The sequence below is a fragment of the Selaginella moellendorffii genome, unplaced genomic scaffold (genome assembly GCF_000143415.4).
Source record: "Selaginella moellendorffii unplaced genomic scaffold, v1.0 SELMOscaffold_59, whole genome shotgun sequence".
Classification (NCBI taxonomy): Eukaryota; Viridiplantae; Streptophyta; class Lycopodiopsida; order Selaginellales; family Selaginellaceae; genus Selaginella; species Selaginella moellendorffii.
This window is the reverse complement of record NW_003314320.1, coordinates 663901-687186: the sequence shown is the minus strand read 5'-3', so window position 1 is coordinate 687186 and position 23286 is coordinate 663901. Positions and strand designations below refer to the sequence as shown.

General features: G+C 47.9%; 8 protein-coding genes across 16 annotated transcripts; 4 read left to right on the top strand and 4 right to left on the bottom strand.

Annotated features, from left to right (window-relative positions):
* Positions 1–2052: 2052 nt before the first annotated feature.
* LOC9644158 lies at positions 2053–3674 on the top strand. Of its 2 annotated transcripts, XM_024688922.1 has the most exons (4): positions 2053–2527; positions 2601–2960; positions 3030–3115; positions 3280–3674. In XM_024688922.1, the coding sequence occupies exons 2-4, from the start codon at positions 2702–2704 to the stop codon at positions 3514–3516; spliced, it is 582 nt and encodes a 193-aa protein (XP_024544690.1). In that variant the 5' UTR covers positions 2053–2527; positions 2601–2701; the 3' UTR covers positions 3517–3674. The 2 variants fall into 2 exon arrangements, with proteins under 2 accessions (XP_024544690.1, XP_024544689.1); XM_024688921.1 differs by having other exon boundaries at positions 2053–2960.
* A 531-nt stretch (positions 3675–4205) lies between these two features.
* On the top strand, positions 4206–5280 carry LOC9643844 (EPIDERMAL PATTERNING FACTOR-like protein 1). The gene is made up of 3 exons (XM_002983737.2): positions 4206–4745; positions 4810–4892; positions 4975–5280. Exons 1-3 carry the CDS (start codon positions 4625–4627, stop codon positions 5251–5253), a joined length of 483 nt encoding a protein of 160 aa, XP_002983783.2. The 5' UTR covers positions 4206–4624; the 3' UTR covers positions 5254–5280.
* Positions 5281–5432: 152 nt separating this feature from the next.
* On the bottom strand, positions 5433–8710 carry LOC9643843 (probable E3 ubiquitin-protein ligase ARI8). 3 transcript variants are annotated; one of them, XM_002983632.2, is made up of 16 exons: positions 8275–8457; positions 8090–8214; positions 7905–8013; positions 7725–7818; positions 7501–7673; positions 7288–7392; positions 7138–7226; positions 6976–7083; positions 6828–6918; positions 6684–6773; positions 6580–6627; positions 6439–6510; positions 6275–6374; positions 6048–6174; positions 5603–5932; positions 5433–5558 (listed from the first exon to the last, which is right to left on the bottom strand). In XM_002983632.2, the coding sequence occupies exons 1-15, from the start codon at positions 8455–8457 to the stop codon at positions 5620–5622; spliced, it is 1827 nt and encodes a 608-aa protein (XP_002983678.2). In that variant the 3' UTR covers positions 5433–5558; positions 5603–5619. The 3 variants fall into 3 exon arrangements, with proteins under 3 accessions (XP_002983678.2, XP_024544626.1, XP_024544627.1); XM_024688858.1 differs by having other exon boundaries at positions 5436–5932; positions 8275–8710; XM_024688859.1 differs by having other exon boundaries at positions 5436–5932; positions 6831–6918; positions 8275–8710.
* Positions 8711–8799: 89 nt separating this feature from the next.
* On the bottom strand, positions 8800–11728 carry LOC9643842 (protein VASCULAR ASSOCIATED DEATH 1, chloroplastic). 2 transcript variants are annotated; one of them, XM_024688898.1, is made up of 18 exons: positions 11469–11728; positions 11339–11416; positions 11227–11277; positions 11078–11143; positions 10927–11022; positions 10772–10867; positions 10652–10707; positions 10439–10599; positions 10323–10363; positions 10184–10271; positions 10049–10135; positions 9944–9998; positions 9831–9897; positions 9684–9783; positions 9567–9628; positions 9445–9514; positions 9204–9388; positions 8800–9139 (listed from the first exon to the last, which is right to left on the bottom strand). In XM_024688898.1, the coding sequence occupies exons 1-18, from the start codon at positions 11586–11588 to the stop codon at positions 8885–8887; spliced, it is 1734 nt and encodes a 577-aa protein (XP_024544666.1). In that variant the 5' UTR covers positions 11589–11728; the 3' UTR covers positions 8800–8884. The 2 variants fall into 2 exon arrangements, with proteins under 2 accessions (XP_024544666.1, XP_024544667.1); XM_024688899.1 differs by having other exon boundaries at positions 9204–9385.
* Positions 11729–11880: 152 nt separating this feature from the next.
* LOC9644157 (phosphatidylinositol/phosphatidylcholine transfer protein SFH2) lies at positions 11881–15224 on the bottom strand. Of its 2 annotated transcripts, none has more exons than XM_002983630.2 (11): positions 14151–15224; positions 13896–13924; positions 13455–13538; positions 13346–13399; positions 13187–13264; positions 13056–13109; positions 12923–12982; positions 12738–12833; positions 12584–12685; positions 12449–12529; positions 11881–12374 (listed from the first exon to the last, which is right to left on the bottom strand). In XM_002983630.2, the coding sequence occupies exons 1-11, from the start codon at positions 14194–14196 to the stop codon at positions 11991–11993; spliced, it is 1068 nt and encodes a 355-aa protein (XP_002983676.1). In that variant the 5' UTR covers positions 14197–15224; the 3' UTR covers positions 11881–11990. The 2 variants fall into 2 exon arrangements, with proteins under 2 accessions (XP_002983676.1, XP_024544647.1); XM_024688879.1 differs by having other exon boundaries at positions 14544–15223.
* A 129-nt stretch (positions 15225–15353) lies between these two features.
* Positions 15354–17924, top strand: LOC9643841 (myosin-4). Of its 3 annotated transcripts, none has more exons than XM_024688816.1 (10): positions 15354–15553; positions 15703–15752; positions 15807–15923; positions 16003–16428; positions 16542–16625; positions 16697–16837; positions 16935–17159; positions 17231–17281; positions 17356–17568; positions 17629–17924. In XM_024688816.1, exons 2-10 carry the CDS (start codon positions 15705–15707, stop codon positions 17890–17892), a joined length of 1569 nt encoding a protein of 522 aa, XP_024544584.1. In that variant the 5' UTR covers positions 15354–15553; positions 15703–15704; the 3' UTR covers positions 17893–17924. The 3 variants fall into 3 exon arrangements, with proteins under 3 accessions (XP_024544584.1, XP_024544583.1, XP_002983782.1); XM_024688815.1 differs by having other exon boundaries at positions 15354–15654; XM_002983736.2 differs by having other exon boundaries at positions 15354–15752.
* Positions 17925–18027: 103 nt separating this feature from the next.
* LOC112351273 (pre-mRNA cleavage factor Im 25 kDa subunit 2-like) lies at positions 18028–19180 on the top strand. Its single transcript, XM_024688817.1, has 7 exons — positions 18028–18198; positions 18272–18317; positions 18383–18476; positions 18526–18599; positions 18664–18750; positions 18814–18924; positions 19026–19180. Exons 1-7 carry the CDS (start codon positions 18080–18082, stop codon positions 19095–19097), a joined length of 603 nt encoding a protein of 200 aa, XP_024544585.1. The 5' UTR covers positions 18028–18079; the 3' UTR covers positions 19098–19180.
* On the bottom strand, positions 19108–23150 carry LOC9643840. Of its 2 annotated transcripts, XM_024688814.1 has the most exons (19): positions 22282–23150; positions 22032–22232; positions 21889–21972; positions 21769–21828; positions 21674–21718; positions 21422–21621; positions 20905–21363; positions 20737–20845; positions 20500–20676; positions 20355–20444; positions 20236–20298; positions 20109–20183; positions 20012–20062; positions 19879–19956; positions 19691–19825; positions 19531–19638; positions 19415–19480; positions 19283–19347; positions 19108–19221 (listed from the first exon to the last, which is right to left on the bottom strand). In XM_024688814.1, the coding sequence occupies exons 1-18, from the start codon at positions 22624–22626 to the stop codon at positions 19288–19290; spliced, it is 2406 nt and encodes an 801-aa protein (XP_024544582.1). In that variant the 5' UTR covers positions 22627–23150; the 3' UTR covers positions 19108–19221; positions 19283–19287. The 2 variants fall into 2 exon arrangements, with proteins under 2 accessions (XP_024544582.1, XP_002983675.1); XM_002983629.2 differs by having other exon boundaries at positions 19175–19347.
* Positions 23151–23286: the final 136 nt, after the last annotated feature.

The following is a 23286-nucleotide window of genomic DNA, read 5'->3' as shown; positions in this document are numbered from 1 at the left end:
GCGTGTTCTGCCACCCGAGAAATCATGTCTATGATCTATCTTGGGGGCATATTTTATGCGCTTCTTTCGGTCGAGTAGAGCAGCAGCACGCAATGTAGTGGCTACTTGGTGGAAGTGTATAAAATTTGTGAACATCAAGCCAGTGTGGAAAGATTTCCGGGTGGATTGACGGCGTGACGCAGATACCACTGTAGGGTAAATACAAGAACCCCTAAACAATTGCTCGGAGCCATAAACAAATGTATACCTCTACTACAACCAACGCATGGTAAATAAACAACACGGCATACAAACACATGACCAGCAGATCACATCTGCGAGTTGTATATATATTATGATCAAAATTTGTAAACTACTGCTATCAGCCCATAGGAAAGGTGGTCATTGGTGGGCATTTGACTGCCTTTTACAAAAGCAGCAAAATCGATCACTTTGACAAACACGACATACATTCTTTTGGTTTAGGGTTTAAGAACTTTTTGATTAGAAAAAGATAAAAGCTTGCAAATTGACTGCTGCTGTCAAAGCAGAAAGGTGGCGGACTGTTACACGTCAGTAGCCACCGCCCTAATCAAATAAGTGAATGCATGGCCGAATATCCGTAGGAAATGCCGTTGTGTCGGCCGATCCCCAGACAAGCATTCGTCACCCCCACTAAACTAATCCCATCTCCTTAATAACTGCCTAAATTTCTACTCTTTTTTCTCGGGCGCGGCAGCAGCGGCCGCATAAAAAACGATAGAAAAAAGAAGAAAAAGGTCTATAGAAACCTCGATTGAAATTCCCGTAAGAATTGCGCAAGAGGACGAGGTGGAAGACCAGATCAAACCTGCGTCGCTCAACAATGCAATAATTTCGATGGATCGACGCTCCATACCTTTGTTTGAAATCTTTAGAAATTAGCAGTTCAGGCACGAGTGTTTCTATTCTTTTTTTCTTCCGGTATTTTTTCTTTTGTCCCCCCTGAGTGATGGGCTGCAAGGAGTTCTCCTTCGATCGATCAATCCGGGGTTTGTTTGAATGGATCAAATCAATTGACGAGATTTTGGGGCCAATGTGGCAATCGCAGAGGCGACCGGGGAGTCCCATAGCTATGGTCGAAATAGTTATATAGCTGGGCGAGAGAGAAGGTCTCCAATTTGGCTCACTCTGTTTTTCCTTGTCTCTTTTTTCCACAATCTGGGTCTTCTCGGGCTTTCGCCTTCTGGGTCTTCGATTCGCACTCGACAGCGATCGCCCAGTTCTCGATCGATCATCAGCTTCCATCCAGTCAAAGCAATTACAAGCGAAAACGAGAGCTTTCTTATTTTTTTCTTCACTTAAAAAAGAGAGAGAGGAGAGAGTAGCAGCAGCAGCAGTAGCAGCGGCAGCGCGATTTGTGACAGTCCCATCCATCTCTCTCTGTCTGTCATCTCTTTTTCCCTGCCTTCTGATCCCTGGATCATCGACATTTTGTTTTTCCTTTCTTATGCGCCCGGCGCTTGATCGACAAACTTACTGTAATCTCCCCTGTTTTGTTTCGTTCCGCATCCCCCACCTCTCTCTCTCTCTCTCTCTCCCCCTCGCTGTAAGGTTTGCTCTAAAGAGGTGAGGAAAGGAGGAAACTTTCTCGTTTTTCCAGCAGCGCGTGTGTGGATAGTAGATTCGATTTGTAGAGTGACAGACTCACAGAGAGCGGCTCACACTTGTTATCAAGAGGAGCGTTTGAGAAGATTTCAAGAGTGTCTGTAGTGTGTGTGGAGGCAGCAGGGAGGGAGCATTTGAGGATCATCTGAGTGGGCAAAGCCAAAGCAAAGCAAGGGTTTTGTTTGTGTGGGAGTTTGCAAGGTCGCATTCGTGGAGCAGAGGCGAGCAGTGTGGCGCAGGGCGTAGCAGCAGCGAGGAAAATTAATGAACGAGCAAAGTGCAGCCGCAGGGACTTGGAATAGATAGACAAGTGACAACTTTGAGGAGTAGACTCTTTCTCACACACACACACACACACACAGCTTTTCTTTTCTTTTTCTTCTACTTCTTTTCTCTCTCGCCAGCGACACGACGAATTTCCTCCTCCTCCATCTCTTCTTTGTGATTTGATCCATCGCCACCATCGAGGCATCGCGAGAGCTCTTGTCAAAGCTGTCTGTGAGTGAGGGACGTTCTTCAACTTCCTGGAGTGAGAGAAAGAGAAAGAGAGCTTCTTCCCGGGGGAGTATCCCTTCCTTCTTACCGCTTCCTGATCTCGCGATCTGCGTTGCTTTGGGGCGGCAGTAACAAAAGTACTTCCCTTTGCTCGCCATCAAGTTTCTCGTTTGCGGTACGAGTAACTGCTCGAGAGGAGATCAGCTGGAGAGAGAGCTTTTCGACGACCAAAGGAATTGAATTGCATTGAATTCAAGCAGGGAGGAATTCAGGCAAAAGGCACAGCATAGCAGCCAGGCCAGCAGCATTCTAGCAGTATATAGCAGCAGCAGAATCAGTGCTCTCTCACCTCCTAGCACAGCAACAGGCCCAGAGTTATAAATGGTTTGCAGTTGGAAAGGCCAAGGTACAAGCTCCTCCTCCCCTTCTTCCTCCTCCTCTTCCACTCCCTCCTCCTGAGATCAGCAACCTGGTTGTAGGAATTCCCAGCATTTAAAGATCGTGGAGGAGTAGCGGAGAAGAGGGGGAGATCATCACTTGTGCAAGTGATCATCATCACCTCCTCTCAAGGAGCTTTGACATGATCATCAGACAAGGCCGGCCTGCGCAGGCGGAAGTGGAGACGGATCGTCACTCATGCTGCTCATGTTGCTGCACACCTGATGATCAAATGCAACCGCAGCAGCGGCAGGAGTCTCAGCCTGGTTTCGATCATCACAGGATGATCATGACCAGGAGCAGCAGCAGAAGAAGAAGATGGACATCAGTCTGTTGTCTCTTCTTGCTGCTTGCTCTTTCTTCCATGGGATCAGCAGTGGCTGACCCAACATTGTCAAGAGGTGAGAAGCTTTTCTCCTTTCTTTTCTTGGTGGAGTTTTGAGATTTGCTAACTAGCACTTGCAATACAGGCAGCAGGAAGTTGCAACCAATCCATGACAAGAGATTAGCACCATCATCATCAGTATCAGCAAGTGCCGAAGTCCAAGATCACAAGGTAAATTCCACCTCCACCCACAGACACACAGAGAGAGAGAGAGAGAGAGAGAGAGAGAGAGAGAGAGAGAGAGAGAGAGAGAGAGAGTTATATATTTTTTCAAAACCAACCAAATTACTCATGAATCATCTGTTTGTTTGTGTGTGTTGTTTCTGTCTCATCAGGAGAGGACCAAGCTGGATTTCCCAAGCCCAAACAGGAGGAGCCCATCTGCTGGTGACAAGTCCAGGAGGGATTTGAGTGGGCTGGGGTCATCCCCACCACAGTGCAATTCCAAGTGTGGCTTTTGCTCCCCATGCAGGGCTGTGCATGTTCCAATCCAGCCAGGCTTTGTGAGAACCACAGAGTACTACCCAGAGGCATGGAGGTGCAAATGTGGCAACAAGCTCTACATGCCATGATACTTACACACACCTAACTCTTTAGAGGAGAAGAGCTTAGCACAGGTTTATATTAATGAAATACAACTAGTTTTGGAAAGCTCAGTAGTAGGAAAACAAGACAAGAAAATGGATTTGATGGAGAAGCTCTGAGAAATGAATGTTGCCTCTTCAAAGTCCACCACTTCACAAGTCAAACCTAGGCCAGTGATTGTTCAAGTGGATCACATGGTTGAGTGAGTGATGGGGTAAAAGTGACGGTGGAAAGCTTGATTTTTGACCTGGGACAATCTAGTAAACAGTGACCATCTCCATCTATGGATGGCAACTTTCTTTTTTCTACCTTGTGATGGAGAGGGATTGACAAGATCGTCAAGAATTTTGACCCGCCTTGTCGTTTGAAGACGGGCGAGTTTAAGATTTGTTTTAGATTAATATTATTTGTGATCTCTTAAAGTCAAGCACACCAATCTCTCAACTTGGGAGATTTGGCATATGTTTGTGTAGAGCTTTTGAGGAGCAAATCTTTGGCAGCATCTCTCACGTGAAAATGGCCCACTGCTTATATAACACCGCAAAGCCTGTTTAACCCCCGGCCCGCAAGACACGTCGGCAAAAACCCACCGACGTGTCGACCACGTGGCAGATGACGCGACAGGGAATAAAAGGGGAAAAGACTCTCCCTGCCGAGTTTTAGGGTTTATGCGAAACTTGGATTGATCGATCCATGTCCTGTCTTTCCTTCTCAATCGCGCTCACTCTCACTCGCGCTCTCACATCACAGATTTCCACACACAATCTTTCTGTTGCGTGCCTTTAATGCAAGACAGGAACAAGGGCGCGCAGCGCAACAGACAAACGCAACAGGAATTCCCCGGCCGCCAGGGCATTCTTCCAGCTCTCGGCCGTGAATCGTGATCTCCCTCCTCTCCTCTCCTCCCAATCGATCGGATAGGTCAGCGCCGAAAAATTCGATCTTCCTGGGAATCCCCGCAATATCGAATTCATCGATCCCAATGGCGGCCGCCCTTCTTAAATCTGGGAGTCGCGCCGCGGTATCCAATCGACACCCCCAGGGCTAGCCAGGACGATCCAACTCCTCTCCCTAGATCGATCAAAGTCCTTCGCGATGATCGCCTCCTCCTCCTCTTCGCCGTCGTGCTCTTCTAGCTACTGCTGCTTGCTCTTGATCCAGAGCGTCATCTCGATCTGCTGCTGCACGGCCGCACGATCCCTGCTCGCTCCAGTCGGTAATCGCTCCCCCCGACGCTCCCACTCCCTCTAGCTGATCGCTCGTCTTGATTGTTTTCCCAGGAGGAGGAGGAGGAGGAGGAGGAGCATTGGAATATCATGGACACCCATCCTCGAGTACCGATCTGGATGTCAGCCCCGCGCAGGTAAGATCCATCGCGCTCGTTTGGGCTTTTGGGCTATGGATTGGAGTGCTGGGATTCACGCACGCCATTCTCGTTTGTGCAGCCTGCGAGAGGCGAGCTGAGCTTCAAGATCGGATCCAGGCCTCCCAGCTGCTCCAACAAGTGTAATTCCTGCCTCCCCTGCCAAGCAGTCCAGGTCCCAGCACCACTGTCTCATCAGAGCCCCTCTTCTTCCTCCACTCCTTCCTCTTCCTCTTCCTCTTCCTCTTCTTCCCCACAGGGGGAATCTTCCTCCCCACCAAGCCAAGTCTGCAGTGAATATTCCAACTACAAGCCTGAGGGGTGGAAGTGCAAGTGTGGCAACAAGCTCTACAATCCATGACACAACAGAAAAGCCACTTTTTTTTTTTTTTTTTTTTGTAGAGCTGAGATGTATCAGAGGAGTAGATTTTGTTTCTCCTTTTTTCTTTCTTTTAATCTTAGAACTCTTTTGTAAAACGTCATATTCTATCTGGTCAGATCAGATCAGATTTTTTTTTTGTCTTCCTCTCTATTCCTTTCTTCTTTTTGATTCTAAGGCTTTGATCCTTTTGATTTATCTAAAATGGCATGATATGTACACACATAATAAGTTAAACCAGCATATTTACAGCTTTCTTTCACTTTTTTTTGTCCTTCCTGTTGAACCTGTGCCTGTGTTGGTTGTAATACGAAAAGTCGGAACTTCTCACCTCGAATTCTTGCGTCGCTAAAATGCGGCCGTGGGTCTCACACGGTTGCAGACGGAACACGCTGTCGCCCCATTCACGTTCACAAATGTACAGTTATCGCAAGACCAATGATCGTCACCTCCGCCGCCACCGCGGCTGGAGCCACCATTTCCATTCCTGGAGCCAGCACCACCACCACCACCGCCACCAAGAATCCTAATCTTCCCAGACTTGCCTTTGGAACTTCCAGAGGCTTTGGAGCTCGCCCCTTTCCCAGATCGCGAGTTCTCCACATCTGAGAGCCCGTTCTCCAAGGCTCTTACAAGGTTCTCGAAGTACGTCTTGGTTACACTGTATAGGGACAAGACACAAGCGGCGTGAGTGATGCCAGAGGGGAGAAAGAAAGCAGCTAAATGCAAGTGGACGCTTACTATATACTCTATACATACACAGGCTCCGCTCTTACCTTGTGAGGCCCGCAAGCCTGGTTCGAAACTCGTTGAACGCGGCGTTGGGTGAATCCCCCTCTAGAAATATCTGCAAGTCCTTTTCAGCGCACAGATGCAAGCGCTCCAATCCGGCCTCTGCTTCACCTGAAGACATGCCAACCGAGGTGTTAAAGCTTTGTCTTCTTCACGGAGAAAAAGCGTCTCTCTTTTGCATTTTTTTTTGCTTTCTTGCTTACGGAAGTACCTTGCAAGTATTCGAAAAACTGAGCCTTGGCCTGCTCCATTTCAGGAAGATAGTAGCCGTATGCGTAGGTCCACTTGAGAACACGGCGGCATTCTACAATCTGCAAGCAGAATTAGCTCAGTAAAGAAAATCTATGCTCCTGGTTTCGGCATCGCGGCTCTCACCTGAATCCACGCTTCCGTAACGAACTTCAACTGGGATACTGGCTGGCATTGCTTGTCACTGAGTTTTTCGATCTGCGTTGCACAACAGCAACGCATTAGCCTGGAAGTGAGGAAAAGAACTTCAAAGACAGGGTTATTTACCTGAACCGTTTGCATCTGTTGTAGATCTGAAATCGCTTTCGTTTTGGACTGTACCATGAACGAAGTTAGAAAGGCCTATCAGATACTCAAATTGGAAACTCAACTGATTCGTTCGTGGCCCATCGCTCGTAGTAATGTGTATATCTCTCTAACGAGTTCTTAGCCATTTCTCTCCTCCTCTCAGCTTCATCGTACTGTTACACAAACAGGATGAGTCCGTGAAGGGAAACGTAAATATCAATTGGTACCACTCCCTCCTGCTTAGCCGCTTCGTATCGGTTGCAAGCGTAGAACCCTCCGGTTCGTTCGCCGTGTTCCGACCACGGACCAAGGCATAGCCTGTATAGATGGTAAACATGATGTATCTAGCCAAGAACGATAGAAATGTGAACTTACCAGCAAAATTCAAACTTGCACGGTGGCGTACAGGTAATGTGCATGCACCCCAAGTTCTTTTCTATCGGTCTTTTGCATTTCGGGCATGGTTTGGAGTTCGCCAAGATCCTGACAACAGCTACGTACGTGACAATGACTTGATACAAAGGCTGGATATAGTACCAGTTCATGTTTTCTGACTCCGCGCTGTTCTTGAGGATCCACTTTGCAACAGTCTCACAATCTACCGGTCGGTGCGCTTCCTCTAAGCACTAAAGAAAACCAAGCGTCAGAAACCCCAGGCGACATCAAAAAGAAGAAAAAAACATTTACATTCCAGCAGAAATAATGCCCGCACTTGCAAACGATGTCGTAGGATCCACTGCCTGGTACAAACTCGACAGCAAATTCACAACCTGGAGCTGGACACCACTTCGCCTGCGCACGAGAAGAAAAAAAAAAGAAAACAAAAACAAAATTTCAGTATTCTTCCTATGAATAATCCACTCAGTGGAAACAAAAAGAAAAAAAAAAAAGAGGAAAGACCTTTCTATTATCTTCAACGTAAGATCTAAGGAGAAATCGCATGTACTTGTTACGGTCTTCTTCCGAGACCAACGACATTATCATGTCATCCCCAATGGCAGCGCCACAAGGTGGATCGGGGCAACGAAGGGTCAGGCAACCTGGCCCATCCGTGATTGCCGTATGCATGTATCCTACACAAACACCAAAGTTAGCAGCGCGAAAAGCAAAACGAGTGAACTCACCAGTCCAACATATGTCACAAAACGAATGGTTACAAAACGCGGGCGCCTTCATTCTATCAACAGAGCGCAACTCAAAACAGATACCGCATGTCGGCTGCAAAGCAAAACAAAATCCCCTCAGCACTTTTTCCAAACGCAAAAGAAGAAGAGACGACGAAGAAGAAGAGTTCGTAAAGTTACCTCTATAGCCATTGGAGTGCTTTGGGACGTTGGCCTTTCGAGGAGACCCACAGACCGCCGTACCCCCTGCTCGTCCGCAAACCATTCCTCGTTTACTCTGCTAACACTCCTGCAACAACGCGTCACGAGAAAGAAACAATTTGGCGTCCCACAGAAGGCCAGGACGAGTCGACTAGCATACATACCACTTGAAATGTCTCAAAAGAATAACCGCGTCTATCCGTGGTACAGACAAAACGGTCGCAACACTTGTGATGGATTGCTCCTGCCTTTGCCGGATCTCAGCCTCACTAAGAATGACAAAGTTGATCTGTAGCGCAAAGAGGAAGAGCAAATGGAATCAAACCCTGGAGCCAGTGCTAGAGCTTACCTGAGAGCATTTGGAGCTGGGCTGGAAGATATCAGCTGACTGATCGTCGAAGCCATAGTCCGACTCGTCGTCGCCGATCTCGTCACCGTCCTCATCGCTTGGAATCATATCACTGTCCTCGTCCTCATCCCTATCGTAGTCATCCGAGGTGCAGGCGTCGTGCATGTCATCTTCCGAATCCATGCCGCACCGCCCCCCTCCCGGTGGAATTCCTCCACACTCGCGAGCTAGAATCGCCGCACCATCCTACCCTGCCCTTTCTGGCTGCACAGCTCCGCCCCCTGGAAATCTCACTCCGCGCCTGGAAATCTCACTCCATACCTCGAATTCCTCGAGGTAGCAGGCCGAGAGCGCTGGAAATCCCTAGCACGGACCACCGATGCGCGGCCCCGGGCGCCCGGCGTAGCGTGGCGGTGATGAAATGGCGTCTCAAGCGTTCTAGGGCTTGCGCACCAGGCTTGTGGGTGAGAGAGCCAGGTTCGGGCATCTCCTCAGGCTCGGGGGCTCCGTTTGGTTCGGCAAATCTAGGTCTGGCACCGGGCGCAACGCTTCACATTGCCTTTACTCTTTAAAACTATGTATATACCCAAAATATTCGCCATTAGCTCGATCAAATCTTCTGATGTTGTGTTCTCAATCTCTCGAATAAATTCATGTGGAGCTTTAGCAGCGAGAGGTCCTGTTGCAAGCTTTGTAGACGGGCTTCCGCCAATGCTACCTCGTCTTTCACGGTGCGAGCGCGTTGTTCTAGCCACGCTAGAGCATCACTCGATCCCCCATAACATCGTTTCATGCTTTCCGGGGTGTAAATCGTCTCGGGAGATTGATGGTGATGCTCGCTTGACACTGTGAGGAGCGTAAAGGCCTGCGAGAGAGCATCCATCGTCACGAAGTTAGAGAACTTTCCAAGGAAAACTTCTGTTTCCTACCTGCGCTAGCACGATGACGATAGCGATGAGGAGGATCCCACAGGCTACAGGATTCTCCGATAGGAACCGCAGCACGAAGTTGCGAATGCCGCCGAGCAGTGCCGCGATTTTCTTCCGCGTTCGTACGTGCTCGCTTTCTCTGCTGTCAGCGATCAAGCTCAAGTCTTCGGATGGCTTGCTCCCTTCTGGCCACAAACGTTATTGTAAAAAAAAGAACGAGTTATGCATTCCAGGAGATCACCTGTGGGGGAATTTTCCAGTGAAGCTTCCACGCGTCCCGGGTCAGCTCTAGAATTGAGAACGTTGTGTGCCTAGAAAATTAATCTTTAGTCACAAAGTTTGATTGGGACAAAGCTAGCATACCTCTTGCACCCAAAGTGAATACGTCTCTTTGCATTCGTCAAGTGTTGCTTGCTCGATCTTGCCTAAACCAGAATAAAAAAATTGTTCTCACGCATTTACGCTGCGAATATAGCGTACCTCTCCATAAGGTCTTTTTGGAGAAGTCAACGTTCATAGAAACGCGAACATATGAATGAAATGAGACTGGTTTAGGAACTCTTTCAACATCCCATCGCACCTGATTCCAGAAGTTCAGCAGAAAATTGATATTCCGGTTCACAATACCTCTACGTGAAAATAATCAGCGTATGGAATCTCCGACATTTGTTGCGACGTCTCAATGACCAAATGGCTGCACAGAAACTGTAAACTTATTAATAAAATTCCAGAGTTCTTACCTGTCACGGTACACTCGAAAACGTTGTGTTTCACTACATACAGCTGACTTAGGACCTGCCGGAGTTCCAAACATCAGTGAGAGTAAAGTAGCTTAAGACACTTACCAAAGTACAAGTTCACCGGGTGGCGAAAAGAGATGTCACGGACATGGCCAAAGCGTGGATGCGAGGACCACAGGGTGGACCTAAAATCTAAAATATAATTTTCAGTGTGATCCGAAACCAATGTGCGGTTCTCACCTTCATCGCCACATCTCTTACGAAAAACGTCAGCAAAATTGGTGGCATTATCAGAGAAGAAAAGTTCAAAGAAGTCTTGCACGTCAACCTATCAGCCAGGGGTGAGCTCGAAGTAAAAGCAACCAGGTAACAGAAATACTGGAAATTCTGATTCCATAATTGTCTTGAACTCCAAAGGCACTGCAAGAACACAAAATTTGTTTCTTAGCAAGCTAATGTTCCAGACCGAATGTTACCTCGAGAATAGACACGTACAAGGTGGAGGCGGGGTGTCTTCAATTTTCCAAATAACCGATTCATTGACACCGGGTTCAGTCGTTACTGCGCTGGAAACTGTGCTCTCTTCCAACTTTGGGAGAACTTGTTTTTCATCGCCTTCCTCCGTGCAGCCCACCTCTTGAATTTCGAGAATTTCGCTAGAAGTAAAAAGATGAAACCGATTGATCTCTCCAATGGGTAAGACTATACCTGTTTTTACAGATTGTCGGGCTCAGTGAAGCCTGCGAAGGAATCATTTGCTCTAGCTGTTGAATTAAAGAAAGCGTAAGGCAAGTTGCTGGAAAGTTACTTCAGAGAGAAGCGACATACCAACTCTGATGTTCTTGCATGACCACTGTGACGTGACCATCCTCTTACAATTAATCTGTACGCTTCGTCGCGTGAGAGAAACGATGCAAAGAAATACTGAAACAACGCAGCGATCAGCCGACAAGTGAAACGTCGAAACGATCTGCAAAAGTTACCTTCTTCCCCCAGGCGCCAATTTCAATAGCATTTGGAAAAAGTCCAGCCGTCCATGACTTACGCACGAACGCTACGTCTTTCAATGGCAAAACTTTCTGAAAAAAAAATTAAAGAACTTGAAGAAAGTAGAAGAACTATGTGGATAGATACCTTCTTCTCGTAGCCAAAAATGTTAGAGTAGAAACATATGTATTGCTCAAAGAGGTACATGTGTCCCTGCCACCGTTTGTTTGCTTGTTAGTTTATTACAATGCGGACAACACAAGAACTGGAAATGGTGAGTAAAAAGACAAGAGCACCTGCAAGAGTATCTTCTTCTGGAAGGCGCAGTTAAAATCCTGGACTAGAATCTGGAAAGAGAGAACAAAAATTCAGCGGGAGGAGACGTCGCGAAGAAAAATTCGATCACACCTCTTCAACGGGAAGATGGAAGAGCTTCCGATAATCCTCGCTCTTGCATGCTTGCTGCTGCTGCGGCGATTGCACAGCCTGCCGCCACAAGAAATCGCTGTAGCGATTCACCGACATTATCAAAATTTACCTGGATCGATTGCGCTTGCGGCGCCACGAGGCTCTTCGATTTTTCGCCCTGTGAATCTGGCAACGCCTCGCCCGGCGGCGGAGACGAAGGCGCGACGGGAGAATCCGGCTGCTTCTCCATATTCGGCGATCCCAGCTCTCGCGCAACACAAAACCCTAACCTCACTCCATCGCTTCGGCGCTCCCGGCCGGATCAAACGAGGAAATACCAGCGCCTTGCATCTTCTCCTTCCCTTCGCTTCTTGGCGGTCGGGGGTTCGATTCCCGGGACTGTCGCTATATAAAAATGCGAATCCAACCACTGCCTTCCATCTCTCTATTGACAACAGAACGCTCCAAACAAGAGGAAAGAGAAAAAAAAAAAAAAAAACGTGGAGATAGATACATGGAGAGAACACTGCACTAATAAAAAGGACGAACAAGACGCTGGAAAATTTTTGTGTTTGCTCTAAAGGCTTTCTTCACCATTGTTGGTGTCAAAAGCAAGAAAAAGAAGTTGAGAAAGATGGGGAAAATTTTTTGCTCACTCTCGAGCTTTGCTGCTTGCTTCGTCGTCGGTACCATGGTGGCTGCTACCATGGTTACTGCCGCTGGTGCTACCATTACCACTAACGCTACCATCCTCGTCCAGATTTAAGTGCTCTAACGTCGACTCGATGATCTGGACGACTTCCGAGCTCCCCTCCGAGGCTTTGTCTGGGACTTTCACGTGAAAAGAGAGAGTTGGAGCTGGCCCACACTTCCTTGATTGGGACTCGAGAGCTCGCTGCTTGATGTAGCTCCATAGCTCTATGTGGAAAGGATGTGACGATGAGAAGCAGCTAGTGCTGGGCTCTATCGGCGTGGTTTTCCCTCTCGATTCTTTGGATGGCCGGCAAAACTCCGGAATGACACTCGCATCCATGACCTGCAAAGTCGAGAAAAAAAAAAATGGTAAATATCGTTTGGAGAACTCCTTAACTTAATGGAGAAAACCGTCACCTTAAGGAGCTCTTCTCTACCCGAGCCTTGCAAAACTTTGATCTTTTTCTTCGTGCGTTCTTGCAGCAATGGTTTGACAGCCTACCAGACGATGAAGGGAACAACTTAACTTAGAAGAGAATTTAAGTTGTTTACCTTCCAGCACGCAGTGAAAACGTAAGGAGCATTGACAATGTAGTACGCGTCCGTTTTCTCGGGATAGTTTAGATCATCGATGGTTGAAATGACCGTCAAGATCTGGAGAAGGATTGTATATGATATCAGGCAAAAAAAGAATTAGAAAACCTACCTTGATCCGGTTCAAAGCTGATAGCTTGAGGCCAGTCATGTCAAGAATCTTCAAACACGAGCCTACGTATCGTCCCAATTGCCTTGACGCAGCTGGCTGGATGTGTTGACAAAAGTGAAAAAAAGGTTTAGAACTACTTGAGAAGAAACAAAAGGAAAATACAAGAGGAGCATTGAAAAACTTACAAGAACAACACGGTCACGGTATTCGTTAATCTGAATGTGCGATTGTACATACTTGTCAAGCTGGACAAGAAATCCCGGAGTTAAAAACTTTAGGAGAAATTTTCGACAGCTTTTTGGCTCAGAGAAAACTCACCGGTGCTCTATCGTAGCCACTATGTCCTACTCCGATAGCAAAGACAGGTCTACCCTGAAAAGAATCTCGGGATCTGGATTATCCACATGATCCGGGAAAAAAACTAAAGAACTTTCACGATTGAAAGTTACCTGCTTGTCGAATCCGGACATGCCAACAAGCTGTGATTCTCGGATTGCATCGTACAATTCTTTCGGCTCAATCGGTTTCTAGGAAAAGGAGAAAAAAGCTCAAACAACGACCTTACTTAACCGAGAAATGAATGGACGAATGGAAATCAGAATGCTTACAGAGAGAATGTCGTCGATGTCGTTGCTTACTCTCCAATTTAAGGAATCCACAAGCTGGGATTGTCACGAACAAGTTAGCATCGAACTCACTGACAGCGATGACGTTTACCATCTTGTTGGCTTTGACGACATTGCCTTCCCGCGCTCGCAGAAAGCGCTCCAGATTATTTTCCTTGAATCCTTGATGCATATTCTGATACACGTAAAAGCATGAGTGAGAAGTCCACCCAGAAACTTTTTGGTTTTGTAAGAAGTCAGTCAAGAAACGAATCCCATCACTCGGAAAAAAATCGATTCCACCATAAGAGCTTCCAAACAGTCCCCACCACGCGTACACAAATTAGAAAGAGAGGAAAAAAAGGAAACAAACACAAACATACAGGAAAGGGAAGCAACACGTTTCTAGATTCAAAGGAAAAAAGTCGCTGTGCTCCAAGGAAAGACACTTAACACGCGAATCCATCCACACGAGAAGTCGAAGCTCAGGCAAGAAGAAGAAGCAAAAAAGACAACTCTTGCATGGGCCAATCTCGCAAAAGTTTGAAGTCACCTGGAAAGATCGCTGGAGAGGCTCATCGGCTACAAACACCGCCCAGGAAACGTATCATGCGATCAAAGCAAAGTGTTAGTTAAGTTGACGAGAATCTAATAAACAAAACGGAGAGCAAGAAAAAAAATAGCCATTAGAACAACCACCAAGCACTGTCCTAAGAAACTTAGAATCTATCAAGAACAAAAAGGAAAGAAGAACTCTCGTGGAACCAGAAGAGAGAACTGTGCCTGCGAGAGACTGGAGAAACTTTACCTTGTTCTAAGAGAGCTTCCATTTGCTTGATGGATTCACAATCCATCGTTTCAAGGGGAGCTCTTTATAGAACTTGACTCTCGGGAAGAAGAAGAATTTGATCTGTAGCGGTCGGACTTGAATGATTCTCTGCGCGTTAAATTTTTGGGAGGCGTAAGGAAGTATTTTTGGACTGGCTGGTGAGAAGATCTGCGATGGCTGGCGAAGAATTTCTAGTTTCTGATGGGCCGACTCAACCGACGAGACTGTATGTATGGCTGATGAAGAAGGATGATGCAGTCGATCGAAGAAAAAAATTCTCGGCGGAGAAGTAGTAGCCGGAGCAGTAGCAGTAGTAGTAGTAGTAGTGGTGGTACGTGTAGATTCTCTAAACAAGAAGTCTCAGTGATTTACCTGGAATTGTGGCGATGATCCCTGGATCCTGGGAGATCTGAAGCTACCAATTCTTGAGCCGCGACGATCTGGCCTCCACGGTGACATAGAAGAGACGCGTTGCTCGATGATAACCATTAGCGCAAGAACAGCAATGGCGAGAAATTCCACCAAGAACCCCAATGGCGCGATTGGAAGGGGGAGAGGGAGAATTGCGCTGGCCGGCCACACGAAATCGACGCGCTAGAGGAGGCCGCCGTGGATCACGGACCCAGCTGCCGTGATATTGTGAGAAAGCGAGAGGAGAGGGGATCAATCAAGGAATAAAAAAGAGAGAGGAGAGCGGTGGTCAAACACCCCACTCTGTTTCCCGCATTGCCGATTGTCACCCCAATTCTTGCTATCGCAGCGCCGATCTAGCGCAAGAACACGAAGGAGAACAGGAAGAACAAGCGCGCGAGGAATTGCCGTAGGGCATCGCGAAACGAATCCAAGCCCTCATCCCCTCTATATATTCCTCCGGCCGAGCGAGAGAGAGGAGGGGAGGAGGGAGAGAGAAGAGGAGGATGGAATTACTACTCGCGCCTTGGATTCCATTGCCGCGATTCAGAGTTCCCGAGGATACAATTTCCCCCTCCCCGCCCCCCTCTCTCTGCGATTCTCTCCTCTTCCTCGGGGGAGGGCATATTCGGTGACACGCTAACCTAGATTCTTTCAACTATGCCCCGACCGTAACTGTAACTTTCATTCTTTTTACGGCAGGCAGTGGCAGGATTCGATCGAGCGACCCCTTTGCTCTAGCGCGCGAAAGGGGGTCCGAATTTATTTTAGGGCTAGAACGGGAGAAAAAGAGTTTCGCGCTGTGGCCGGCGCGATCGATTGCTCGGTCAATCACCGCGATGAATCAGGGCAGAGTTTTTCTCGATTCTCCTCCTCCTCGGCGCCGCGCATTGTGGATCCATGAGGTTGCGGCGCTCTTCCGGCGCGCCCACTTTTGCCCTAACCGGTAAAATAGGTTTAGGGCACACAGCGTAAGTTCGGTTTTTTTCCCAGTGGGCGGATCATGTCGCCTATGTGTAATTCCTCCTCCTAGTTTGCTTTGCTCCCATCCACGAGGAGAGAAGGAAAAAATGTATTTTAGCGTGAGTGGTGCTGGATCCTGACGATTGTTTTGATGCAGACATGGATGGAAATCGGAGTGTTGTTGGCGACAGATCATCTACACCAGATGTGAGTGCCACATTTTGGATTTTTATTTTTTTGGTGACACGATTGGATTTGCAGAAGAAAGTCCAGCCCAAGTTAACAGACGTCGAAAGCGTGTTGTCCCAGTCGCTGAGGAACGAGAACGATTTGTTGAGGTGCCAGCTTAACGATGTCATCGCCAGGGAGAAAAACCAGGTACTTTACAAGTTTGCTGTGAGCTTTTCTTCTTTCAAGTAGCTACTTTTAAGGAGTGATTCGTTTTCTCTCATTTCAGAGGATTGAGCTCCAGAGGCTGCGACAGCACCGTGACGCGGAGGTGTCATCACTCGTCCAGTCGCAAACTTCGCAGCTCAAGTGCGAGGTGGAGCAGCTCAAGTCACTGTTGCAAGGCACGTCGGCGCAGCTGCGGGAGGTGATCAACGAGAGGGATGAACTGCACATACAGAAGGAGGAGGCGCTGCGTGCGTTCGAGGAGGCCAGGCACAACGCCGGCTCTCAAGAGTCTCGAATGGCCGACCACATCCGGAGTTTGGAGGAGGCTCTGTGCAAGAGCACAGCGATTGTCAGCAGCCTCGCGGATTCCGTGGACAGCTTCCAACGACACGTTCTTCCTACTTTTAAGCCTTCCGGTTTTGAAGTCGGCAAGTTGCCGCAAAAAGTAGCACCAGATTCTGGAGAGGGCAGACTTATCATGCAACAGGTACGAGAATTTTGATTTTTTTTTTTCTCTTGTGCAAGCAAAAGGAGAGATATAGATAAGATCACAGGTTGATGCTCACGTACTGTGTATGACTTGTTTTTTTTCCCTTGCAGCTGACGAGATTGGAGAACAGCTTGACTTTATTAAGGGTGATTGTGGACGCAAAGAACGACACACTCGTTCTCATTCGCGGAAAGGTCTTTAGTTTATAGCTTTGTTTCCTGTGTGCTTGATAGATTTTGACGTTGCCGTTAATGGGGGATCGCAGTTGAAACAAGAGAATGAGGAGTTGCGCAACGAGATGCAGCTGACGCGGGATAAGAAGCAGCCAACGGGCCAAGCTGTGCCTAGCGGTGACGAGGCTGGATTTGAGAAGCATTTACTTCGCCAAGAGTTACAGTCCTTGCAGGTGCGTACTGTCTGTTTTTGTTTCTATTTGCTATCTGTCTACCAGAAACATTCTTTGTTCTTATTCAACGAGAACGTGACGTTGTTGTGCTCTACAGAAACTCTTCAATGCCGAAGTGCAGCAATTAAAATCTAAGCTAAAAATGTATGAAACGGAAGAGCAACAAGGTCAAGGACGGCTTATGGAAGTCCAGAAGGAGCTAACAGCTTTGCAAGACAAGCTCCATTCTGTCGAGGCATCCAGGGCCATGCTAGAAGCCAGCCTCAAGGAGGAATCCAGTGCGCGATCTCAGCTGGTTTCTCAAGTTTTCCAACTGCGGAAGGTTTGCTGTTTATTTCCAGAATTTGCTCTTTGGTTTTCATCGCGTTCTTATTTGCTTTTCTGGCACCACAGGATAACGAGAAAGCCCGAACAGAGCTCGAAACTTTGAAGCTCAACCAAAAGGTACAAAGCTTTTTTCTCTTTCTCTCTTTTGATTGTCCATCTCTCTGAGCGAGCTTCGTGTTTTATATATCCAGTTCTTGGTCCGGCAACCACGCAACGGCCGCATACCACCAGAAAAGATGGATTTGATGAACACGGTGAACCAGCTCTTGATGGAGATCAACAAGCTCAAGAGCGAAAAGGTCGGCTTGGAGGAGGAGCTCAAGACGTTGAGACGCACGCAAGTCCGGGACCGTGTCAAGCGGGGAGTGACGGCTCGAGACGTGGAAATGGCAGCTCTCAACAAGGTAAAGCTCTCATTTTTCTCGACTGCCTCCTCACTCCGTGCTCGAAAAACACAACCACAGGTAGGGGACGGTGAATTGGCATCGAAGCTTGCGAGATCGAGGCTTCAGCAGCTTGCTGTCCAAGACAACTCGAGGCCATTCTCGCCGGCATTGACAGACTGCTCATCGCACGGAAGCGTTGGAGCGTTTAGCATGAACGTCGACTATAGCTCCAGTAGCGTCCTCCAAGGTGGGCTTCAGGGAGCTAATTGTTGCTTGGAAATGCCTTCCAGGGACGAAGTCTACCACCACCATCCCAGCGGCCTCACTGTGAAAGCGGTCTAAATACAAATTTTCTCGCTCGTTGTTTTGTACAAGGGATATCGTGGCTGTTGGTGTCCGACGGCTGTGATTGAGAAAATCTCGACCGTTGGGCGATTGACGGCTGGGATTGCACGAGAACCGACGGTGGCGATTTCTTTGCTCGGGTTTTTGCCAGGAGCCCTAGAAAGAAGAGCGCGAGGCGCGAGCGATGGTTTCCGGCCCCGTCGTGAATGTCTACCCGCTGTCGAGCTATACGTTTGGCAGCAAGGAGGTGAAGATGGAGAAGGACACGTCGGTGTCGGATCGGCTCGCGCGGATGAAAACCAAGTAAGTTTCGAGTGGAATGGGAGATTGGAGCGAAAGAATTTTTCTTTGGCTAACGGAGATCTCCTCTGTGCAGCTATATGAAGGAGGGAATGCGAACGAGCGTGGAGGGAATTTTGCTGGTAATTTTTTGTCTTCCTCTCTCGTAGAGTTTCATTGTTTTCCTTTCCTTTCTTTGTTTGCGAAGGTCCAAGAACACAATCATCCACACTTGCTACTCCTGCAAATCGGGAATACGTTTTTCAAGCTTCCCGGAGGAAGACTCAAGACTGGAGAAAACGGTAAAGAAGCTTTCTTTCATCGTTCACGCTGCTAACTTCGATTGTGTAGAGGTGGAAGGATTGAAGAGGAAGCTCACGAGCAAGCTTGCTCCAACGGCGGCTTCGATCCAGCCCGACTGGCAGGTACGATGGAAATACACGAAGATAGAGGAAGAACTTTGGTTTTGTTCGTTTCTTTTTCTTCCAGATTGGAGAGTGCGCCGCGATTTGGTGGAGACCAAACTTTGAGACGCTGCTATATCCTTACTGCCCTCCTCACATCACCAAACCAAAGGTATCGATCTTTGCTCTTCGTTTGGTATGATCTTCTCTCTTCTTTTATTATTTCTTGTGTCAGGAGTGTAAGAAGCTCTTCGTGGTTCTCCTCCCCGAGAAACAATACTTCGCTGTTCCAAAGAATCTCAAGCTACTGGCAGTTCCATTGTTTGAGCTCTACGACAATGTACAGGTAAAAGAAGAAACTTTTAATGACTGACATCCCCTTTCTTGTTTGCTTGCTTGTTTTGAGAAACTTTTTCTCTTTTGCTGATGTGAGAATCGTTATTGCAGAGATATGGCCCAGTGATCTCCGCCATCCCCCAGCAGCTTTCAAGGTTCACCTTCAATGCCATTAACGGCTGAACTCCGCCAAACTGGGTGAATTTTTTCTTCTTTTTTCTCCGTTTTGTAAAACTATTAACTTACTATATGAGTGGCTATTTTTGTCTCAAAAGTTTCTCTTTTATATGTAGATACACCCCGTCAGCTGGATAAAAGTGTGAGGGAACCAAGAAAGAAAGAAAAAAATTACAAGCCTGCCAGTGTACACTTATCAAAAGCTCGATAGAACGGCGTCAGTATGTACCGAAAAGAGTTGAGTATCAGCGAACAGCTGCGAAGTAGTAGAACGAGCTTTTAGTTTTCTTGTGAAAACTGTAGTAAGTACTATCTTGTGTTACCTTGATAAAAGGACGATCTCGGCTGGGGAAGGAATCAATAAAACTCTCCTTCAAAAGCAACGAGACCTGGACGGGATATGCGTCGTTAGATGATACAACAAGCCGGAGAGACTTACTCGGTCGTTATTAGATTGAACGTTTGTGATCGTGTGAGCGCGCACGTCCGCGCATAGCGATTCTAAGTAGCTTCTAAGAGTCTTCAAAAAGCCATCCGCTGCCTGTGCCTGCAATGCCGAAACCATCTCTCGTTCAGTCGCACCAACCGGAGCAAACTACCTGTGATTCCGTGTACTCGTGGACTGGATGTCTCTTTGCTTTAAAGTCCACAGCCGCGAGCTCGGAGTGATACGTTTCCAGTGCCGCTACCAGCTCTCTCTGTCTCGGCAACTGAGGCAAGTAAGACACAGTCACCTGAACGAAAGGAAGCTTTCAGCCAAGAGAGCATCAAACGCAGTAGCTTATACCTGGTTCTTATATACATTCACACGCATCAAGTTGGAAATTTTGGAGCGCACTTCAGAGCTTTTGTGTTGGACGCCAACCTGGAGAAGTTATAGTCACTACCACCAATAGATGTAAACAGAGGTAATGACTTACTACAAAAGGCACCGGGGCGTCGAGAAAGTCCAGCATTTTATATGGAAGTACCTGTGCCAAAGCTCGGGATAACGGGCATGACGTAATTAAAACTTACCGGCAGCAGTAGACTCTGCCATTGAAATGGTCTCAGCATGGGGATTATGGAGAGTACAACTGCACATAAAATGCCCTGCGGCAGACAAAACCTGAGAAACTGTTGCAAATAAATCCATGCCACTTACAACGTTCGGACAAACAACCACCATTTGTCTCTCGAGTAAAGCTCCAGCAACCATAGAGAGTATCTGCCAAGAAAAACAGTTAGATAGCACTGCAAGCACTGGGTATCAAATAAACCCACGGTATCAAGGGAGAGTGATCTGCACACGGTAGACACAGTCCACAGCGACAGTAGAATGGCCTCTTCTTCCGCCGCTGCAGTTTCGTGGGCCTATATTGAACGCGTCCAAGGTTTAGAATCAGATGAAACTATAAAACACTGTTACCTCAGCTAGCTCCAGGCCGCTCTTCGATCCATCTGGATCGTCGGTTGCTTCCCGAGGTCTGACAAAGTTCAAAGGTTGTAGATGGTCGAGAGGCCGGAAAAACACCGGACTGCCTCTGGGAGGTACTGGAAGGTGGTAATACATACAGATTATACGCAACGCGTCACAGTTATTTTCCTGAAGGCGAAAAGAGAAGAACATGTAAAATATAAGATAAATGAAAACAACTGATAGCACCTCGGCCCATTTGAAAACAGAGTCTACACCGATGTCATCCTGACCCAAACCGCTTGTCTCGCAATTTTCTTCGTCAGAATCCAGGCTTTGAGTACAGCTTTCCACAACACTGCCACAGTAAAAGTACGAGTGAGACGTACATCATTAGAACGTGTTTGCACGGCGTACCTGTAAATGGAGTCGGAGCTTTCAGCTCGTTCATGGCCACGGTGTGACGGAGGCGTATCCACAGTACTGCTCGCAAGGACATCATCTGGCGAAGACGCTTGCAACTCTGACTCATTCTGTTCCACCATATGCCCGTTTGATTCTCTACTCTCGGCAGTCGCACAAATCTCAGCACTTTCTCCCGACTCAGTGTCTCTCTCGGAGAAGCTAGAGTGCTTCAGAGAAGAAAATGAGTTCATCTCGCTCTCGGAAATCAAGCCCGCAGCTGCTGCTGTTGCCCCTAGAACGTCTTCGACGGGAATTGCACTCTCCATCCAGCCGTCCTCATCGTCATCCCTTGGGGAATTGGCTTTCCCATTTGCCTTACTTCCGAGCTTAACAAGTGGAGGCACGTAGTCGGATATCTTCATTTCGCTAACACATTGGTTGATCCGATCAAGCCGCTCCTGTGCAATAATACTGCCAGAGAAGAAAAAACCATTAGCAATCGTAGAGCACTCGCTCTTTTAGCACGTACCTCTGCAATACTTCAAAATGTAGGTGGAAAAAAGGAAGCTTCGTGAGAATGCAGTAGCATCGGGGTGCGGAGACCAGAAACCGGCTTCGCGTCAACCTGGACGACGATAAGGGCGTGTTTACTGAAAAAAATCCTGGCGCCCTTTGAACAATCTCGCGAACGAAAATGCAGATTCCATAAAGCGTTGCATTATCTGCTACCTGCAAACTTAATACGATGTAGCTTTTTATGATTGAGAGAGCTTTTACACACCTTGAGAACAAAAACGAAAGACAGATCATCTCGCACCTGATGGTCCTGCAAATGATAAAAGTGAATAAAACTGAAAGAACAAAAAGTCTCAGTACCTGTCCATAAACGACCTCGTTCAAATCGCTCATGGAAGGGGTCCGCTCAACGACTTTGGCCTACAGGCAATCAAAGAGTTCGTTCAGTCACAGCTAGGCAAGCTTACTATACGCACGTACTTCGACACCACTCGGGAAGCAAAACGATGGGAGATCTTTGGTTCTTAAAGGTAGACGTTTCCCTGGAGGATACTTGAAGAGTACCTGCAATCTCAAAATCGATACGTAAGCAAACGAGATGCATGAAAACAATAATCACCTACTTGAGGCTCCAACGTAGGAGCCGGAGCACCGCGATACTGCCGATCGGCCTCGCTCAGCCGCTCAGCTTTCTCCACATTCCTCTCCCAGGCCTTCTTCTTCGCAAACGCGGCCTCCACAACCTCCACATTAGTCTCGGGATGCAAGCCGACCACCACAAAATGCTCAAAGATGCTGGTTGGTTCCTTCTTCTGCTTCTTCTCCTGCAGCAATGCGTCAAAAAGAGAGACAATCCAAGAGCTTTTGCTTTACCAACGCTTGAAGCTGCAGCTCGATCCACTGGCGCTTTTGTTTGGTCAGCAGCTCTGGATTGAAAGAGCTCTTCTTGCCACCTTCACGCGGGTACAAGCCCCACTTCCACACCTTTTGAAGCTGGCGCCTCCATTTGTTAAAGCTATTGTTGTTCTGGAACGCACTGCTGCTATCAACCGGATGCCTGGACGAAACCACAATGGATGGTCGAGGCCTGATCGCGGCAGCGGCCGCTACGGCGGCTCTGGCAACTTCTTCAGTGGTCTGCGCAAGAAACGAGCGTTGCTCCGGCGGCTCGCTGTTACCTGGAGTGGAAGATGCTTCGCTTGCTTCCATATCATCCATGTCGTGTGGACAAAACCTCCATAGACGTAGGAAGAGAGGAAAGAAAAATTAAACCCGGCTCTTCTCAAGGCATTATAAAACGCGCCGCGAGCCGCCACTCCATCCCATGCAATATTTCCCAGAGATTTTCCTGCCTAGCCGCCGCTGGTGATTCTATCCCGATCCCACATCGCGCCACTGCCACAAGATTTCTCATCACCTGTTCTAAAACTCCCGCTCGGTGCTGGAAATCCCTGCTAGCTAAGAGCTGCGCTACCGAAATTTCCCAACCACAAGCCGCTGCCTAGCCGCTGCCAGGAATTCGCCAGGAATTCCCACAAATTCGTCCAAAAGCCCTAAGCGCAAGGCGCTATATCGATCGCTCCCAGCCTAGACCGACGCAGCGCTCACCGGACAATCGATGCTAGCTCCGCCGCCTCGCTGCCGAGAAGCAACCCTACGCACCATCGCCTGGAAGCTCCCCCATTGTTGGCAAATCGCGCCTTCCATCCATCTTCTCGTGTGCTTTGAGAGACGATAATCAAGAACAGTGTCCCTCCTCGTAGGTAACCGGAATATCCATCCCCGTCTAAATATTCCGTCACCGCCTGTCGAATATTCCGCCCGCACCACATGGTCTGCCATTCGCGCAGCTAGCAAACAGTGCCGGGACAAGATCCT